Source organism: Podarcis melisellensis (genome assembly GCF_964234715.1).
Source record: "Podarcis melisellensis genome assembly, chromosome: 15".
Taxonomy (NCBI): Eukaryota; Metazoa; Chordata; class Lepidosauria; order Squamata; family Lacertidae; genus Podarcis; species Podarcis melisellensis.
In genome coordinates this window covers 11,808,210-11,821,943 of record NC_138532.1, presented here as the reverse complement: position 1 = coordinate 11,821,943, position 13,734 = coordinate 11,808,210, and the positions used below count along the sequence as shown (strand labels likewise).

The 13,734-nt window shown below is 43.8% G+C and overlaps 1 protein-coding gene across 4 annotated transcripts in view; it reads right to left on the bottom strand.

Moving 5' to 3' along the window:
* Positions 1–13,734, bottom strand: part of ROBO4 (roundabout guidance receptor 4) — a 119,688-nt gene that overhangs the window by 51,557 nt on the left and 54,397 nt on the right. For 3 of the 4 annotated variants that reach the window (XM_081890859.1, XM_081890856.1, XM_081890858.1), the window contains exons 11-14: positions 12,290–12,484; positions 11,476–11,518; positions 10,527–10,666; positions 8,266–8,604 (exon numbers count right to left, since the gene is read on the bottom strand). In XM_081890859.1, the coding sequence (XP_081746985.1) occupies positions 8,266–8,604; positions 10,527–10,666; positions 11,476–11,518; positions 12,290–12,484 (717 nt within the window). The remainder of the gene's footprint in view (positions 1–8,265; positions 8,605–10,526; positions 10,667–11,475; positions 11,519–12,289; positions 12,485–13,734) is intronic. The other variant, XM_081890857.1, reaches the window with a different exon arrangement.

Below are 13,734 nucleotides of genomic sequence, written 5' to 3'. Positions count from 1 at the left end.
TTGAGAAATTGCAAGGAGCTACGGCGGAGAACTACAAATTAGCTGCGGAAGCCAATCACAAAGCTGAGCAAGCGTGCAAAAAGGTGGAGGAGATCAAAGGGGAAGTAAGACCTCTGAAAAGACAGGTAGGAGAACAGCAAGCCTACCTGTCAATGGTGGAACTGAAAAGTAAGGAATGTAATCTTAGGCTGAGGGCCGTCCCAGAGCTGGAGCAGGGCAACCTAGAGGAATTTTTGACGCAGTTGTTTTCTAAATTTTGGGGGGTTGAGGAAGATAAAGACTTCAAAATTGTGACGGCCTTCAGATTGGGAAGATCGGTTAAGAAAGACAAGTCCAGAGACTGTTTGGTTTGTTTGAGAACAAGAGAGGAAAGAGACAAGATATTAGGCCAACATTTTAAAAAATCTCTGGAAGTTGAAGGCAAAAGGGCAGAAATTTATAGAGATATTCCTAAATATCTGCTGGACCTTAGAGCCTCATATACAGACTTGGCTAAATTGTTAAGGTACAACGCAATCCCTTACAGGTGGGAATTTCCTCAAGGTCTATCATTCACTTATAAAGGAAAGAAGGTAAGAATTAAAACACCAGAGGACCACCAGAAGTTCCTACACGACAACGAGGAGGACCTCCAAAAGAGAGCTGTAGATTCCTGGCCCCCACCACCGGGATCACCACCAAGACCCGTACCATCTGGAGGCGGACCGGCACCACAGCCTTCGGGAACGGAGGACAAATTGGATACCCAACTGTGATATTCAAGAAGTAGACCGGGATGTCTCTACAGCTTCTTAGTTGGAACATAAATGGCGGGAATTCTCCAGAAAAACGGAGAAAAGTATTTCATATTTTGAAAAAAGAACAATTGGACATTATTTGCCTGCAAGAAACACATGTGACAAGACTCCACAGAAAAGTGTTAATTAACAAAAGGCTAGGCCAAGAATTTATCTCATCGGACAAAGTTAAGAAAAGAGGAGTGGTGATATATGCAAAGGAGAACTTGTCACCAAAATTTGTATTCAAAGATGAACAGGGTAGAATTTTGGCAATTGAAATTCAGACACAAGGAGAAAAGTTTTTAATTCTAGGAATATATGCCCCAAATGATGGAAAATCGGAATTTTTTAAGAAGCTGCATGAGACTATGCTGGACTATTTGGATTACAACAACATTATCATGTTGGGAGATATGAACGGCGTCGCCTCAGTGAATATGGATAAGTCGCAAAGTGCTAATATAACGAAAGACGGCAGACTACCAAAAACCTTTTTCGAAATGACTGACAATTTGGATTTGATTGACATATGGAGGATCAAGAACCCTCTAGGGAAAGAAGGAACTTTCTTTTCTGAGGCCCACATGACATGGACGCGAATCGACCAAATATGGATAACTAGAGGGCTGGCACCTAAGACTAGAAAAGCGGAAATCTGCCCAAAAACCTGCTCCGACCACAACGCTTTGAGAATGGAATTGAGATTAAATACAACCGGATCTTTCAGATGGAGAATGAATGACGCTTTGTTAAGAGATCAGGAGATTGTTAAGAAGGCCCAAAAAGTTTTAAAGGATTATTTTGAAATAAACTTAAAGACAAACGTGGAAAAAAGAACAATCTGGGACGCAAGTAAAGCAGTTATGAGAGGGTTTCTAATACAGCAGAACACGATTAAAAAAAGGCTCTGGAATGAAAAGAAGGAGAAGATCTTGGAGAAAATAAGAGAAGGAGAGAAAAAACCGAGATCCAGGCCTAAATCAAAGGAAGTATTGAGAGAAGTGAAGTTTTTCCAGGCACAATATTCGAAACTGATAAATCAAGAGGTGGAATGGAAAATTAAACAAATGAAACAAAGATCCTTTGAATCTGCTAACAAGTGCGGGAAGTTGTTGGCTTGGCAGTTGAAAAAGAGACAAAAGCTTAACACAGTTACAAATCTAGAGATTGAAGGGAGAATGGTTCAGAAACCCGAGGAAATTAGAAAGTGTTTCCAGAGATATTTCAAAGAACTTTATTCACAAAGGCCACAAAAAGGCTCGGAGGTGGACCAATTTGTCACAACTAATGGATTACAAAAAATACCCCAGGAAATGAGAGCAACCCTGAACTGTAATATTACAATCCAAGAAATTGAATGCGCCATTCAGAACCTCCAACTGGGCAAGTCTCCGGGACCTGATGGACTTACTTCCAAATATTACAAGGCATTGAAGGATTCATTGATACAACCATTGTTGGAAGTTTGTAACCAGATTATGGAGGGGAGGAAAGCACCGGAAACGTGGAAAGAAGCTTTCATCACGTTGATATTAAAATCAGAAACTGAAAAAACTCAACTTAAAAACTACCGTCCTATCTCACTCCTAAATGTGGATTACAAAATTTTTGCTGACATTTTGGCAAGTAGGTTTAAGAAAGTATTAAATGAAGTAATTCATAAGGACCAAGCAGGCTTTCTCCCTGGCAGACATTTATTTGATAACACAAGAAACATCATTGACATTTTGGAATTTTTACAGATTAACTCAAATACAAGAGCGGTGTTGATCTTTATTGATGCGGAGAAAGCCTTTGACAACATTTCTTGGATGTTTATGAAGAAAAATTTGGAAAGGATGGGAGTAGGGCGGGGGTTTGAAAACGGAATAGAAGCAATTTATTCAGAACAAAAAGCTAAATTGATAGTAAACAACGTGGTGACAGAGGAGTTCAAAATTGAAAAAGGGACACGACAGGGGTGCCCTCTATCTCCTCTGTTGTTTATTTCAGTCCTGGAGGTGCTATTGAATATGATTAGAAATGACCAGTTGGCACAGGGAATTGTGGTCGGAGAGAAACAATATAAACTGAAAGCATTTGCAGATGACTTGGTATTAACATTACAGGAGCCAGCCTCTAGTACTAAAAGAGCGTTAGAATTAATTTCTGACTTTGGTCGGGTGGCGGGATTTAAGTTGAATAAACAAAAAACTAAAGTTTTAGCAAAAAACTTGACAACTATTGAAATAGAGGAGTTCAGAAAAGAAACAGAACTAAATGTGGTTAAAAAAGTAAAGTACTTAGGGGTGTACCTGACCTCCAAAAATTTGAATTTGTTTAAGGACAATTATGAGAAATGTTGGTCAGAGACCAAAAGAGACTTGGAAACATGGTCAAGACTGAAACTTTCCTTGTTGGGTAGAATAGCTGCTATAAAGATGAATGTATTGCCGAAAATGCTATTTTTGTTTCAGGCCCTCCAGATCGTGGATAAGGTGGAATGTTTTGGAAAATGGCAGAGGGATATGTCTAAATTTGTCTGGCAGGGCAAAAAGCCCCGAATAAAGTTTAAAATACTAACAGATGCGAAAGAAAGAGGGGGGTTTGCCCTGCCGGACTTGAAGTTATATTATGAATCTGCAGCCCTCTGCTGGTTGAAGGATTGGATTTTGTTGGAGAACACCGATGTCCTCGACCTGGAGGGATTTGATAATGCTTTTGGGTGGCATGCATATTTGTGGTACGACAAGGTTAAAGTTCATAAATCGTTTAAAAACCATATCGTCAGAAGGGCAATTTTTATGGTCTGGTCAAAATATAAAGACTTATTGGAGAGTAAAACTCCGAGGTGGCTCTCACCGATGGAGGCCAAAGCACGTAAAAGACTCAATATGGAGGCCCACTGGCCTAAATATTGGGAAATAATTGAAAAAATTGGAGATAAATGGAGGTTGCAGAGTATGGAAAAGTTAAAAAACAAGGTGCGAGATTGGTTGCATTATGCTCAAATCCAGGAAGTTTTTAAAGCGGACAAAAAAGTGGGTTTCCAGGAGGAAAAATCGAAACTAGAGACAGAGTTGCTTGAGCCAAAATCTAAGTTAATTTCGAGAATGTACAACTTGCTGCTTAAATGGAATACACAGGATGAGATTGTTAAATCCTCCATGATAAAGTGGGCGCAGGACTTGGGGCACAACATTTTGTTTGAAGACTGGGAAAGGTTATGGAACACCGGAATGAAATTCACGGCATGTAGTGCCTTGAAGGAAAATATTATGAAAATGACATACCGGTGGTACATGACCCCAGTCAAGCTTGCAAAGATATATCACCTGTCTGATAATAAATGTTGGAAATGTAAAGAGGAGGAAGGGACATTTCTACACCTCTGGTGGACCTGCCCGAAGGTGAAGGCCTTCTGGGAGATGATACATAATGAACTAAAAAAGGTGCTTAGACTTACCTTACCCAAGAAACCGGAGGCCTTCCTCCTGGGCATGGTAGACCAGAGGGTGGCCAAGAAAGATAGAACTTTTTTTATGTACGCTACTACAGCAGCAAGGATCTTGATGGCAAAGCACTGGAAGACACAAAATCTACCCACACTGGAAGAATGGCAGACGCAGCTGATGGATTATATGGAACTGGCTGAAATGACTGGCAGAATTCGAGACTCGGGAGAAGAAGAAACGGAGGAAGTTTGGGAAAAATTTAAGGACTATTTGAAAAAACATTATAAATTGTATGAATGCTAAAAAATGCTTCTCTCTAGGAAATTATAGCTTCAGTATCGGTAAATCTTTGAATTGGTAAATAAGGCACAACAAGACAGAAGTGGTGTAAAGAAATAATTTTATTGTGTTGAAACTAAAAATTAATGGGTTCGGATTGAAATGTCTAGAGACCAGATAACACGATAAAATGGAAGATATATATTATGTTTAAAATAAGTCAACAAATTGCTGAGGTTTTGGTTTTACAGAGAATGCAGAGTCCGGAAGAGGGGGGGAGTCCACTAGATTTATGGAAACATGTATTTGGAATTTGAATTTTGTATATTATAAACTTAATAAAAATTATATTAAAAAAAAAAATAAGCTGCATCTGGCGAACCAGAGCAGCGCACCGAAACGCCGTTTACCTTCCCGCCGGAGCGGTACCTATTTATCTACTTGCACTTTGAGGTGCTTTCGAACTGCTAGGTTGGCAGGAGCAGGGACTGAGCAACGGGAGCTCACCCTGTCATGGGGATTCGAACCACCGGCCTTATGATCGGCAAGTCCTAGGCTCTGTGGTTTAACCCACAGCACTGCCCGCGACCCTATGCTGAAGGTAGGGGAGAAAAAAGGGGGCTGGAGAGGAGGCCAGTTGATGGACCAGTGACATACGAGGAAGGGGCCTTCAGTACACATTGAAACCTTCCAGGGAACTAGAGAGGTTTTTTCATAATTGGTTCTGGAGGCACAAGGCCTGATTTGAATGCAAAGGCCAAAGTTGTGGAGGACCACACGGATACCGAGCGATGGGGGTGCCCCTCAGAGCTGCCAGGCTTGTTTCCCAGCAACCCCACCCACCTCGTCCTCAGCAGAGAAGGCCACCGTCTCTGCATCGCTCCCGACAATTAGCAGCTTCAGCAAGCAAATTAGGTTTTCTATTAGATTCCGCGAAAGTCACGGCATTCAATTTGTACCTGAACTTTGCAGATGATTCAATTAGGGCCTCCTGAGAACCTCAGCCTCCCTGGAGGGAGGGCAGGGAGATGCTGGCATCATATAGAGGAGGGGCTGAGCTAAGGCTGTTCCCCCACCCCCAGGAATCCGTATGATGTTTAGAGGTGGACAAATCCCTTATCTCAACTCACCCTGTCATGGGGATTTGAACCGCTGACCTTCTGACCGGCAAGTTCTAGGCTCTGTGGTTTAACCCACAGCGCCACCCTACACTAACTAAACAGATTGTAACCTAAGCTTTTGTGCACCAGAATCCACTTGAGATACATGCTGTGATCATCAGGTGCCAGATATCCATCTATCTATATTTTGGATGTAAAGAGCAGGATGCCCAAAAGGGCATGAGATCCAAGGAGAGACAATGTTAACACTCCACAGACCCAGTAACACTTTGTGCACAGTGCAGTCGGCTCAAGTTCCATCAAAACTCTGCTCCTAATAAAGACTAGTGATCTTTAAGGTGCCACAACTCATTTTCACATTTGCTGCCGCGGAGCTCCCCCTCTGGAGTGAAAATATTGATAGCTAGAGACCTACTGTCAGTGGTTATTTAAAGCCACTATCTCAGATTCAGCCCTCCTTACGTCTCTGCACCCTTCGGGTTTCCTGCTGCCACAGATGTGATGCCTTTCTCTATGTCATCCCTGCTCTAACTCCCTAAATAATCTTATAGTCTCTACAAGACACCCTCCCCACAGGGAAATTCGTTTCAGGCAGTAAACCTGAAATTAACATTAGCGGAACAGCTTTGCAGTAAAATAAACTGCCGAGAGAACTTGTAGATTTTTGTTCCTTGGAAGAAAAGGTTTCTGCTAGGGATGTGGGACTACGGTCCGTGGTAGACCATTACCCTTGAATGTAGAAGGTCCCCAGTTCATTCCCAGGCATCTCCAAGCAGCTCTGGGAGAGATACCTGTCTGAAATCCTAGAGAGCTGCTGCCAATCAGTGTCTAACCTGCCATTCTCCAGACGTCATTGGAATCCAACTTTCATTAATGCCAGCCAGCCCAGCCAATGGTTTAGGACAGGCATAGGCAACCTCGGGCCTCCAGATGTTTTTGGGACTACAACTCCCATGATCCCTAGCTAACAGGACCAGTGGTCAGGGATGATGAGAATTGTAGTCCCAAAACATTTGGAGGGCTGAGGTTGCCTATGCCTGGCTTAGGAGGATGGGATCTGTCATCCAGACCTACACTGGTTCCGAGCACAATTCAAAGTGTTGGTGCTGACCTTGAAAGCCCTAACTGGACTCAGTCCAGTAGACCTGAAGGAGCGTCTCTACCCCCATCATTCTGCCCGGACACTGAGGTCCAGTGGCGGTGGCCTTATGGCAGTTCCCTCGCTGCAAGAAGCCAACTTACAGGGAACCAGGCAGAGGGCCTTCTCGATAGTGGCACCCGCCCCGTGGAACATCCTCCCACCAGATGTCAAAGAGAACAACTACCAGACTTTTAGAAAACATGTGAAGGCAGCCCTCTTTAGGGGAGCTTTTAATGTTTCATAGACTATTGTATTTTAATATTCTGTTGGAAGCTGCCCAGAGTGGCAGGGGAAACGCAGCCAGATGGATGGGGTATAAATAACAAATTCTTATTCTTATATTATTACCCAACAAATTGTACAGGCTCATAGGTTAGCTGCCTCTGGTGTAGACAACAATGAAGAGGATGGCTCAATGGTCAGACTTGTTATAAGGCAGCCTCCTATGTGGCCTGGGACTTCCTCCAGAACCAAGGGTCCAGTTAAGTAACCTACTGCTTCTCTTTTATCCAGAAAGAGATGGGGCTCTTGCAACTTTTAACAGCTGCATGACACAATTAATCAGGCAAAGCTGTCCTAGCAGTCAGATGCAGTGAAGGCCCTCCTTCGTGTGCCTCCTCCTCAAGAGGTCTGGAGGGTGGCAACACGAGAACGGCTCTCTGCAATGGCTCCCCATCTGTGGAATGCTCTCCCCAGGGAAGTTCACCTGGTACCTTCATTATACACCTTTAGGTGCCAGGCAAAAATGTTCGTTTTTAACCAGGCCTTTGGTTGATCTGTTTAACATCCTATACCCTTTTAAAAGGGACACTGTGAGTTAAACCACAGAGCCTAGGGCTTGCCAATCAGAAGGTCAGCGGTTCGAATCCCCACGAAAGGGTGAGCTCCTGTTGCTCGGTCCCTGCTCCTGCCAACCTAGCAGTTCGAAAGAACGTCAAACTGCAAGTAGATAAATAGGTACCGCTCTGGAGGGAAGGTAAACGGCGTTTCCGTGCACTGCTCTGGTTCGCCAGAAGCGGCTTAGTCATGCTGGCCACATGACCCGGAAGCGGTACGCCGGCTCCCTCGGCCAATAAAGCGAGATGAGCGCCGCAACCCCAGAGTCGGCCACAACTGGACCTAATGGTCAGGGGTCCCTTTACCTTTTTACCCTTTTAAAATGTGGCTCTTTTCGGGGGAGGCATGTTATTTGTTGGTTTTATTCTGATTATATATGTTGTGATCTTTTCTGTGAACCGCCCTGAGATCTCCGGGTATAGGGTGGTATATAAATAAGATTAAGAGTAAGAATAGGAATAAGAATAAGAATAAGAATAAGAATAAGAATAAGAATAGGGAGAAGCATCATCTGCCAAACTACTAATGGTGATGCACAAGAGTTCTGCCAGAAAAAAATAGGCAACCTTACTTTCACAACTCTTTATATATTATGATATCATAGGCAACTCCCAGACGAGAGAGAGAAAGAGAGAGATATGATGATGATGATGATGATGATGATGATGTCTTACCTTTCTTGCAATTTTTATCCCAGGATCCCTGAGGTATAAGATTTGGAGATAGGGAGCCCTTTGCCATCCGTGGCCCTTGACGTGCTGCTCCCCTAGTACTGGCCAGCCAGGGGTTCGGGCTGTAGTGGGGCATGAACATCTGGTCCCCATTTTGCACTAGTTCCACGGCATGCAGGCTGGAGCTGGGAAAGTGAGGCGGTGGGGCATTGCAGAAAGTTTTCAGGTCCTTCACGGGGAGATCTACATAGAGTGCCCCATATAGGCTGCTGCTCCTACTATCAGCCACCAAAGGAACAGTTTGGATGCGGGAACCTTGGCTCTGCCTGTCGAAGGATGCTGCTGTGGGGAGGGGGGCAAGGAAAAGGCAAAAAGGAGGGGCCAGTCAGGGATGGAGCAACCTACTTAGTTCATAGCCGTTTTGCATGTGTTGATTCATAAGTCCATTTTGCCCCTTTACTGCAATAATCTGATTTTTTTAAAAAAAGGAATCTACAAAAAGATTGTATTTAAATATGTATACTTAAATGTCCTTAAATGCATTTTTAAATGTCTCTCATAGTATGCATTTCCAAAAGTTTATTTTATCCTTATAGTACACATTTTACCATATTGGCCTGAATATGAGCCATACCCGCAAATAAGCCACACCTTTAAAATTTGGTGGGAGGAGGAGTCAATACCTGAATATAAGCCGCTCCCTTAAAATTGGGTTACATGTTGAAAATCGCTGTGGTTGATAGAATTGTAACTCCGAGCCAATTTAAGCCTTTGATCTTGCAAGCCTGCAAAAGTTACCGTACAATCGCTAAAATTGCAAATCGCTGTTCAGTTGAATACAATTCCTCAGGTGCTCACACCCGTAAATGACAAACGAACAGTCTCAAATCAGCAATAAAACATTTTTTTTTTGTTCCATTTTACCATATGTCTGTTTCAGCAGCGATATCGTAAAAGCCAATTTTTGTAAGTTCATGAATTTATGCTGCACTTTAACTTTTCACGGTCGGAATTTGGGGAGAAAGTGAGGCTTATATTTGGGCCAATGCGGTATATGCAGTTGATAGGTACCTCAAAATTCAGACACGTGCAAAATCCAAATAACTCTAGAATGCATGGATGGGCAGGTTCCCGAAGACAAGATTGTAGCTACCTTGGCTCCTTCTCCAGCCCTGATTCTTCCAGTATGGCTGCTGAAATAAGCCATGGTTTGGCTCAGTGTGTCATCCAAATCAGGGATCATGGTTTGTTTCACTCCAGAAAAACCATGAGCTGTAACCATGCCTTGTTCCTGGGTTTACAATACATGGTTTGTCTGGAGTGAGATCCCCAGTTCAGACAACATGCTAAGCCAAACCATGGTTAAGAACAGCAGTAGTACAGCAGGAAGAGGGTCAGGGGAGGAACCAATTCAAGGAACCTTGCATTCACATGTCTGCACTAAGCTCACATTGCATGCAAACCAGCTCATTGAACGAATGAATGAAATAATACTGTCAGTGGATGAAGGTGGCAATGAGCTAAGAGTGGAGGTTTGCAAGGACCCCTTTGCTTCTTTCAACAATAATATAATTCTTTATTATGGCTGCAGATCAATAAAATTAAATACAGAAATAAAACATACAGCTTGTTAAAACAATTGAAAACAGATGGGATACTATTATACTTTCCCCCCATCTCTCAAGCCAACAGACAATTTCTCCTGATCTGTATTTTTTTTTTTTTTTACAACCTTCCCAGCAGCATACGAGTGAGCATCCCTTAAGCAGATGGAGACCAGATCTTCAGATCTTCCTGGGAGAGTGCTTAATAAAAGGAGAATCATCCGCTCTCTCTACACTCCCTATACAGATTTCAGTACAGAAGAACAGGGTCAACAGGTCCTATTGCTTCAACTCCACACAAATGCAACTGTTCATAAACCCAAGGCTTGGTGAATCGTCCACTTAACAGTGCAAAAGGCAACTCGCTGAAATGAGCAAGGATAAATGCTCCCCTATACTTGGGCAACAACCATATTGTAATAAACAATATTAAAACCAGATGCACAGTTCCACCCAAAATTATGCACCTTACTTGTAAAGAACAATATTCTCAGGCTATCTTGCCAAATGTTCTCCAGGGTGGTCGATGTGTGAAATTCTCTAACAGTTTAAAGAGAAGAAAATTTCCCAGGAAATGGATCAGATTGTAAATTTCATCAAAAATTCAGCAAGCTCTAAGCAAAACTAAACCACCACCTGCTCTTGTGAAGGGACACTTACTAGATTTGTGGGATTCCTGGTTATCTTTTGGTTCAGTCCACAGGAGCTGACTGCTCAAGCTGCTGCTGGTGCTGTAGTTCTTGGAGCCTGAAGTTGACTTCCATGTGTTGGAAAGCCAGGGAGAATCGCTACAGTCTACCCTACAGTCAGAGGGGAAATGGGCACATTTTCATAGATGCAAATCTCGGTAGTGTGGCAGACAGACTCACTGACCAAACAGACAGAAGACTATGAAATCAGAGAAGGACATGACACGACTCTATTAGTAGCTTGGGCATTCAAACCTGGCAGGTGTCTTTATTTGCACACACAGGACTAGTGAGCTGCAGAAGTATATACCTCAGCCCCCCCCCCCATTACAAGAAGACTAAACATATATAGAGACTCTTTAGAGACTCTTGAGAGTCCCATAGACTGCAAGAAGATCAAACCTATCCATTCTTAAGGAAATCAGCCCTGAGTGCTCACTGGAAGGACAGATCCTGAAGCTGAGGCTCCAATACTTTGGCCACCTCATGAGAAGAGAAGACTCCCTGGAAAAGACCCTGATGTTGGGAAAGATGGAGGGCACAAGGAGAAGGGGACGACAGAGGACGAGATGGTTGGACAGTGTTCTCGAAGCTACTAATGTGAGTTTGACCAAACTGTGGGAGACAGTGGAATACAGGAGTGCCTGACGTGCTCTGGTCCATGGGACACTATTAAATGACTAAACAACAACAAAACATATATATAGAACTGCAGCGATTTTGTTCTGGTTTTGCATGACAACGACAGGAAATAAAGAAGTGAAATTGCTATTTAATTCTGGGACACAGTGGTGGCGGGTCATAACTTTCCCCCCTGATTGTCATCAAACATTCCACGACATTTAACTATTTTGCTAGAGCTGTCTTGCCCCAATATAAATATGCATGCATCCCTAGAGAGCGGAGGAACGGCAGCATACCTGTGTTTGATGATGGTGTCATCACTGGCGTTTCTATACAAACCTGGAGAGAGTGAGGTGCATGGCAAAATAGCATTAGACAGGCAAACCTGTCTTCACTGATAATTCATTTTATGACTCCCTGCCACACTGCATAAAGCCTCTAGTAGGACCACAACTTAACTCCTGACCTGGGATCAAGTTACCTCTTGGTGTGCTTACTGTATTCAGTTGCTTGGGGGGCGGTGTTCAAGAAATCAATGCCCCCCCCATACAATCACATGCAGTGCACATGCTGTGACATTTTTTTTCCCATGTATCCCTGCTTAGAATAGAGCAGGGTTCCCTACGCTGACCCAGCAATCTCCGTTTAACTCTTGGAAATCTTCTCAGGCCAAAACACTTCTGCCCAGGCTACATCCCTGCTTCACACCCTCCTTGAGTGTTTTTGACCACCTGGGATACATCCTTGGACTCTGATAACACCTTTTGCTTGCCAGGATGGATGATAGGAGAGGGTAGAAACGAGTATGTATGTAGAAACTGTATGTAGACTGTATGTAGAAACTAGTCTATCGTACGATGGTAAAGGTTGCATAATAGGTGCACCCACTTTAGTCTCCAGCTGTGCCTATCACTGAAACGTGGCCCTCAGAAGGTTTCCCGGAAGGAAATGGGGTCCTCAGACTGAAAAAGGTTTTCCCCCACAGGTAGAGAGTCCTATTCAGACTGACACCCTACACTGAGCCCATTTACCCACTCGAGACTCAGTGCAATGAGTTGGAACACTGCTCTTTCTATAAGCCTAAAGCCAGACTCTTTCTGCTTCCCTTACCTTCACCTAGGGCATATGGACGTCTCCGGCCATACTGCCTGGCTTGCTGCTGGCAAACATAAACCGTGAATGCCATCAGCATGACCCAGAGTGCCGAGCCCACACTGGCAATGAAGACAGGTTGGCGCACCACTTCCAGGATGTAGTTGGCAGAATGGAAGTCCGGGGTCTTGGCCATCTTCTCGACTGTCGGCTCTGGAAGGAAGAAGAAGGGTTTGGATTTGATATCCCGCTTTATCACTACCCGAAGGAGTCTCAAAGCGGCTAACATTCTTCTTTCCCTTCCTCCCCCACAACAAACACTCTGTGAGGTGAGTGAGGCTGAGAGACTTCAGAGAAGTGTGACTAGCCCAAGGTCACCCAGCAGCTGCATGTGGAGGAGCGGGGAAGCGAACCTGGTTCACCAGATCATGAGACTACCGCTCTTAACCACTACACCACACTGACTCTCAGTGGAAGAAGGTGTGATGGTGAACTTAAGCCACAGAAGAATGAAGAAGGTTTGGGCTATGTGTACACACAGTAGATGAGCCCTGGCCACATGGACAATATCTTCAGTGGGAGGCGCAGTTACAGGTGAGTGGCAGGGCACATGCTGCAGTGATGCTGGATGCCCATGGCAGCTGGAGGGGAAGAGGACCAACAGCAGGTGGAGCCGGAGCCAATGACAGGCAGAGCCAACTCATCCCACTTTTGCTCCCCATCCTCCTCCCTACAACGACTTCACTGAGACTAAGGAGGAGGAAGCTACAGCCCTGTTAAGTATCATTGTTTTAATGTACATTGAAATGGGAAACAAATCTATAATGTGCCTGGATTGTACTGTGAAGAATGGCTGGAAATTTCCACTGAAGCTGATAACAGGTCAATCATTAAGTGGGGCTGTATCTCTGCTGGCTCAGTCACAAGGTGTTTAGCTCAGAATCACATGAGAAGGACTGTAGTACAGGTCTATGCATATGTTAATCTGGAGGCATTCAACTTGGGTGAGATGCTCTCTTTATTGTTGTTGTTTGTATACTGCCCTATACCTGCAGATCTCAGGGCGGTTCACAACATAGAATTGCAAAATAAAAACACATTATTATTATTATTATTAATAATAATAATAATAATAATAATAATAATCAAAGACAAGCCAATAATCCCTCCTTTCACAGTCCATTTAAAAGGGCATCAGATGTTAATCGTCCAAAGGCCTGGTTAAATGGAATGTTTTTGCCTGGCACCTAAAGGTGTATAACATGCATAGCCAAACTCTGGCCCTCCAGATGTTTTGGAACTACAATTCCCATCATCCCTAGCTAAAAGCACCAGTGGTCAGGGATGGTGGGAACTGTAGTCTCAAAACATTCGGAGGGCCAGAGTTTGCCTATGCCTGGTGTATAATGAAGACACCAGGTGAGCCTCCCTGGGAAGAGTGTTCCACAAACAGGGAGCCACTG